This window comes from Bos indicus x Bos taurus, chromosome 5 (genome assembly GCF_003369695.1).
Source record: "Bos indicus x Bos taurus breed Angus x Brahman F1 hybrid chromosome 5, Bos_hybrid_MaternalHap_v2.0, whole genome shotgun sequence".
NCBI lineage: Eukaryota > Metazoa > Chordata > Mammalia > Artiodactyla > Bovidae > Bos > Bos indicus x Bos taurus.
The window spans coordinates 29,742,771-29,750,037 of NC_040080.1; the positions used below are offsets into that span (position 1 = coordinate 29,742,771).

The 7,267-nt window shown below is 41.5% G+C and overlaps 1 protein-coding gene across 1 annotated transcript; it reads left to right on the plus strand.

The window, feature by feature from the left end:
• Positions 1 to 3,231: 3,231 nt before the first annotated feature.
• On the plus strand, positions 3,232 to 6,789 carry LOC113893647 (ubiquitin-conjugating enzyme E2 variant 1-like). Its single transcript, XM_027543544.1, has 2 exons — positions 3,232 to 3,377; positions 6,780 to 6,789. Exons 1-2 carry the CDS (start codon positions 3,232 to 3,234, stop codon positions 6,787 to 6,789), a joined length of 156 nt encoding a protein of 51 aa, XP_027399345.1.
• Positions 6,790 to 7,267: the final 478 nt, after the last annotated feature.

The window sequence follows — 7,267 nt, forward strand, 5'->3', positions numbered from 1 at the left end:
CATGAAATTAAAAGATGCTTACTCCTTGGAAGGAAAGTTATGACCAACCTAGATAGCATATTCAAAAGCAGAGGCATTCCTTTGCCAACAAAGGTTCGTCTAGTCAAGGCTATGGTTTTTCCTGTGGTCATGTATGGATGTGAGAGTTGGACTGTGAAGAAGGCTGAGCGCCAAAGAATTGATGCTTTTGAACTGTGGTGTTGGAGAAGACTCTTGAGAGTCCCTTGGAGTGCAAGGAGATCCAACCAGTCCATTCTGAAGGAGATCAGCCCTGGGATATCTGTGGAACGAATGATGCTAAAGCTGAAACTCCAGTACTTTGGCCACCTCATGCGAAGAGTTGACTCATTGGAAAAGACTCTGATGCTGTGAGGAATTGGGGGCAAGAGGAGAAGGGGACGACAGAGGATGAGATGGCTGGATGGCATCACTGAGTCGATGGACGTGAGTCTGAGTGAACTCCGGGAGTTGGTGATGGACAGGGAGGTCTGGCATGCTGCGATTCATGGGGTCACAAAGAGTCGGACATGACTGAGCAACTGATCTGATCTGAGCCATTCTCCCCTGAACTCCTTTCCCCTTCATGCTGCCACATAACATTGAGCAGATTTGCATGTGCTATACGGTAGGTCCTTGTTGTCTAACACCATAGTTTATTCAGTTTTATAGCCTTTTGGAAACTCCTACATGAGAAAACATAAATGTTTATTCTAGTATCATTTGTTTTTGTTCACTCACTAAGTCGAGTCCAACTCTTTTGAACCCCATGGACTGCTGCACGCCAGGCTTCCCTGTCCTTCACTGTCTCCCAGAGTTTGCTCAAATTCATGTCCATTGTGTCAGTGATGCCATCCAATATCTCATCCTCTGGCACCCTCTTCTCCTCTTGCCCTCTATCTTTCCCAGCATCAGTGTCTTTTCCAATGAATAGGCTCTTGGCATCAGGTGGCCAAAGTATTGGAGCTTCAGCATCAGTCCTTCCAATGAATATTCAGGGTTGATTTCCTTTAGGATTGACTGGTTTAATCTCCTTGCTGTCCAAGGGACTCTCAAGAGTCTTCTTCAGCACTGTTGTTCAAAAGCATCATTTCTTCCTATCATTAGATTTGCCTGTTTTTTGAACTTTATGTAAATGCAATTGTACAGTATGTATGTGAGATTCATCCATGTTGAGTCATATAGTTGTAATTGACTCATTTTTTTTTACCCCTGCATACAGATGCATGCATGTGTCATGATACATACAAGTAACTTTCCTACTCATGAGATACATACAAGTAGCTTTCCTACTGATGGAAAAATTTGCAGTTGTTTGTAGTTTTTGGCTATTAGAAATAGTGCAGCAATGAGCATTCGCTGGTATATAATTTTGGTACATATGTACACAGTTCTGTTGGGTATGTAGTGAATTACTAGGTCCTATAGTATATGCAAAATTTTCATTTCTCCCCCAGATTTGAGATATGATTAACATGTAACATTGTATAAGTTTAAGCTGTATAATGTGATGATTTGATACCTGTGAGTATTGCAAAATGGTGACCATAATTGTGTTCGTGAACATCTCCGTCACTTCACATAATTATCCTTTATATTTTGGGGTGAGACATGTAAGACCTACTCTGCTAGCAACTTTCAAGTATATAATACAATACGATTAACTGTAGTCACCATGCTGTACATTATATCCCCAGTATTTATTTATAACTGGAAATTTGCACTCTTGGATATCTCCCCATCTCCCCTACCCCTCAGCTGTTGGCAACTACTATTTACTTTGCTTCTATGAGTTCAGCTTTTTACGATGTCACAGATTAGGGAGAACAGATAGCATTTTGTCTCTCTCTGGCTGACTTGTTTCCTGTAGCATAATGCACTCACGATCCACTCATGTCACAAATAGCAGTATTTCTTTCCCATGTCTGAATAATCTCATTGTATTTTTCACCACAGCTGTGTGTGTGTGTGTTAACTTTTTATTTTGTACTGGGATAGCCGATTAACAGTGTTGTGATAGTCTCAGGTAAACAGTGAAGGGACTCAGCCATACATATCCATGAATCCATCACCTCATCTTTTTTTAAATGGTTTTCTAAAGTTATTTTCTGTTGAAGTATAGTTGAATTGCGATGTTGCATTAACTACTGCTGTACAGTGAAGTGGCTCAGTTATTTTCTTCCATGTTCTGTTCCATGATGGTTTATACCACATCATTTTTCATCCATTCATCCCTTGATGAACACTTAGGTTGTTTCATATCTTGGCTATTGTGATTAATGGCGCAGTGAACATGGGAGTGCAGATATCCCTTTGAGAACTTGATTTTATTTCCTTTGCTTATAAGTCCCCAGATGGAATTTCTGGATTATATGATAGTTCCATTTGTAATTTTTTTGAGGAACTTTAATAAAAATTCTTGCCATAATGGTTGTAGCAGTTTGCCTTCCCACTAATGGTTCACAAGTGTTCTCTTTTCTCTACATCCTCACCAACACTTATCTCTTGTCCTTTTAATAATAGTCATCCTAACAGTGTGTGGGCTTCCCTGATAACTCAGTTGGTTTAAAAAAAAAAAACCCCACCTGCAATGCAGGAGACCCTAGTTCGATTCCTGGGTCGGAAAGATCTGCTGGAGAAGGGATAGACTACCCACTCCAGTATTCTTGGGCTTCCCTTGTGATTCAGCTGGTAAAGGATCCACCTGCAATGCGGGAGACCTGGGTTCGATCCCTGAGTCGGGAAGACCCCTTGGAGAAGGGAAAGGCTGCCCACTCCAGTATTCTGGCCTGGAGAATTCCATGGACTGTATAGTCTATGGGATTGCAAAGAGTTGGACACAACTGAGCGACTTTCACTTTCATCCTAAGAGTGGGAGGCGATATCTCACTGTGGCTTTGATTTGCATTTCTCTAATTAGTGATGCTATGTGCCTTTTCATGTACCTACTGGTCATTTGTAGTCGTCTTTGGGGTGGGTTTTTTTGACTGCCTTCATCAATAGACTATTATGGAAGGGATATTATGTGACTTTCAAGGCCAGACCATAAAAATGTCCAGGACTTCTGCCTTGTTCATACATGATGGAAGGGTATAGGTGCAGAAACAGAAGAGACTGCCCACAGCACTGAAGTTGGAGGAAGGGGCCTGGAGCCAAGGAACTCGAGGAATATAGCTCTGGAAACTAAAAGCGCTGTAAGGAAAGGAATGACAGTGATGCAAAGTGGCAGCCACCATGGGCTTGGGAGTAAAAGTTCCTTGCAATTTCCAACTGTTGGAAGAAGGCCAGAAAGGTGTAGGAGATAGCACAGTTGGCCTAAGTCTAGAAGATGATGAAGACATGGCACTTACAAGATGGGCAGGGATGATTGGGCCTCCAAGAACAATTTATGAAAACTGAATATACTGCCTTAAAATAGAATATGGACCCAAATACCCAGAAGCACCCCCCCTTTGTGAAATTTGTAACAAAAATTCATATGAAAGGAGTTAATAGTTCTAATGGGGTGGTGGAGCCCCATTAGAGCCATATCAATGCTACCAAAATGGCAGAATTAATAATCGCATCAAAGTTGTCCTGCAAGAGCTTCAACACCTAATGATGTCTAAAGAAAATCTGAAACTCCCTCAGCCACCTGAAGGACAGTGTTATAGCAGCTAATGAAAAAGGAGAAACCACAGGCCCTCCCCTACCCACTGTTCGATTTCAGCAGTCTTCATTTTGTGCGGTAGTAAACTTTCTAGAATAGTAACTTTCTACATCTTGTAGACCTCAATGTACTATAAAGACAACTCTCATTCAAAAACAGTTTATCTTAAGATACTGTAAATGATTCTCATTTTTTTCTGTCCAGTTGAGGTATATGAGTTGTGCTATAACGACAACAACAAAAAGGTAAGGAAAGGATTCTCTTGTAGAGACTTCCAAGGAAGCACAGCCATGATGAACCTTAAGTTTATTCCAGTGATACTGATTTTCAGATTTCCTGTCTCTAGAACTCTGAATGGAGAAGGCAATGGCGCCCCATTTCAGTACTCTTGCCTGGAAAATCCCATGGGTGGAGGAGCCTGGTAGGCTGCAGTCCATGGGGTTGCTAGGAGTCGGACACGACTGAGCGACTTCACTTTCACTTTTCACTTTCATGCATTGGAGAAGGAAATGGCAACCCACTCCAGTGTTCTTGCCTGGAGAATCCCAAGGACAGGGGAGCCTGGTGGGCTGTCGTCTCTGGGGTCGCACAGAGTCGGACACGACTGAAGCGACTTAGCAGCAGCAGCAGCAGAACTCTGAATAAATACAATTCTTATTTTAAGCCACCAAGTTTATGATAATATATTACAGCAGCCATAGGAGCCTGGTACAAATGGCAAAAAAGTACTTGAAAAGATACTCAACACCATTAATCATAAGGGGGGTACAAATGAACACTGCCATGTGATACTACTATATACCTGCCCAAATGGTTAATATTGAAGATGTAATAAACTGATCACTGTGCGTGATACCCTAATTTTAGTGAAAATGCGTTATGCAGATTTTCTTATGTTGTCATGAACACTTTAGAAGGATATCCAAAAAACTAATGAGAGAGTTTACTTTGAATTCAATGAAACAGAAGTCAAGGACTGTTTCCCAGAAGAAACCTAAACTGAAAGAATCATGTTTTGACCAAAACTTGTTGTTCTTCGTATCTCCTGAAAGAAAGCATTGCGCTGCCACCAAAGACCAACTTAGGAGTCTTTCTCTACCACCTGTTCTCCCCCAGACCCTACATCCCAGACACTGAGTCTTGTCAGTTTTATTTCTCAGTGTCCTTTAACTCCGTCTTCTCTCCCAGGCTGCTTCCGTTGCCTCCACAGGGCCTTATGATATTTTCCGTGGACACTGTAATTACCTCCCAATTGATCTTCCAGCTGCCATCTTATCTTTCTCCTTTTACTGATGACTAGGTTGGTTTTTAAAAAATACACAAATCTGGCACTTTGCTGGCAGTCCAGAGATTAAGACCGTATACTTCCAATGCTGGGAGCTCAGGTTTGATCCTTGGTTGGGGAACTATTAACTCCCATAGGCTGTGTGGTGCGGCCAAAACAATTTAAATAAATAAATGCAAATAAAAACATGTACAGATCTTACCAGATCAATGTCAAGGTTATATCCTTTAATGGATAAAAAAGTGTTGGTGGTGGGTAATTCTTCGAGACTAGTCTTAACTGTGAAAAGAGTGCATAGTGAGAGTCAGTGACTAACAGAAGGTCCAAGGAAAAGATGACTGAGCATGAATGTGTTTGATTGAATTCCTGTTTTGTGCAAGGGTCAGAGGGTAGAATGGAGCAACAGAGGAAAAGTTTGATCTGGAGGCTCAGAAATGGAAAATATGAGATAAAAGGAACAGGAGGTAAAGATCAGAAAGAGAAGAGAGAGCATTCAAATTGGAATCATCACTTTTGTTTCTATTGAATAGGGAAGTCACAGAATTTTTGCATTAATGTGCTGGAAATTATTTTATAAATCCCAGAAGCATCTGTAACAATTCCCTAAAAAGATGTAGAAAAAGAGACCTCAGTTGATATTGTAAAGGAGAAGGGGAAAAAATGTAAAACAGGGAATGAAGTTGTGGTTGTCTTTTGAAGTTCAGAAGACCAAAGAAAGTTAAAAAAATTTCTTTCTTTCTTTCTTTCTTTTTTTTTTGCAGAATTGCTTTGTGTGTGTGTTTGTGGGTTTAATATCAAGAGAGGCTCCACCATTTTCATGGGCCTGGAACGGCAGTTTCTGACATCTGTTAAATAATCCTGAAACATGAACAGTGCAGGCTTGGCTGGTGGCATACAGTGTGCTGTATTGATTAGGCTTGTCTTTCAAATGGTTAAGTCCAGTACATCCATTATTTGAAAATACAAGAATTAAAAACAAAATACAGAAATTTAAGGGAAGCTGATAGCTGATCAAGTACAGTGTGCTTCCATCTCTGTTAGAAGTAGCTATGGCATGACTTATTAAAAAGCAAAACAAAACAACAGAGACAAAGCAGAAATGTACCTTTTCAAACAAGATGGAAGATTTAGGGCAAATAAACTGTGCTAGTCACTCAGTTGTGTCCGACTCTTTGAGACCCCATTGACTGTAGCCCACCAGGCTCTTCTGTCCATGGAATTCTCCAGGCAAGAATACTGGAGTGGGTAGCCATTGCTTTCTCCAGGGGATCTTCCCGACCCAGAGATTGAACCTGGGTCTCCTGTGTCTCCTGCATTGCAGGCAGATCCTTTACTGTCTGAGTCACCAGGGAAGGCTGTAGATCTATTCAAAATTGTGTTGCTAAAACATTTGAAGATGACAGGTAAAGAAATAGCTAATATAAAATAGCTGTTTCATTGTGATATGGATAAAAATAGTGCTGCCCTCGGGCTTTCCTGGTGGCTCAGATGGTAAAAAGTCTGCCTGCAACGCAGAAGACCTGGGTTCGATCCCCTGGGTAGAAAGATCCCCTGGAGGAGGAAACGGTAATCCACTCATAGTGGATTCACCCGTAGTCATAATGCACTGTGATCTAGAACATAAAAATGCTGTGGATTTGTAGATAATTGAGGGACCTCTTAATGTGAGATCCCTGGACTGCGAGAGTTCCTCATCAGAAGTTTACACAATTGAGTAAAAGACATCAGGTCTATAACACTGTGTATATCTGGATAGAAAAATACAAGACACAGGTATTGGGCCACATCTAGGATGAAGTTGTTTAGTTGCCAAGTCATGTCTGACTATCTTGCGATCCCATGGACTGCAGTCTGCTAGGCTCCTCTGTCCATAGGATTTTCCAGGCAAGAATACTGCAGTGGGTTACCATTTCCTTCTCCAGGGGATCTTCCCTCCCCAGGGATCGAATGCATATCTCCTGCATTGACAGATGGATTGTTTACCCACTGTGCCACCAGCGAAGCCCAGGGGTGGGTTTTTGTATTTCTTGCTTTGGAAGATTACAATTAAAAAAAAAAATCAGACCAGGATACAGTGCTTGCACCCATATATGCATGCAATTTAGGGAAAGAGTTTAATTTTGTGAACTTGGCTTACAGAGACAGACTGATATTCTTCTGGGAGGGATGGGAGTGCTTTGCAATTACTGGGGAAGACACTTGGCAGCTTTCCCATGAGAGCTGGAATGGATTTTGTAGGGTTGTTTCAAAGTTCACACTGTGAGTCATTAATGTTGGTCAGGCCAATGATGGAATTGCTGAGAAGTCAGGCAGGAGATGGGGAGCCAAGCCTGATA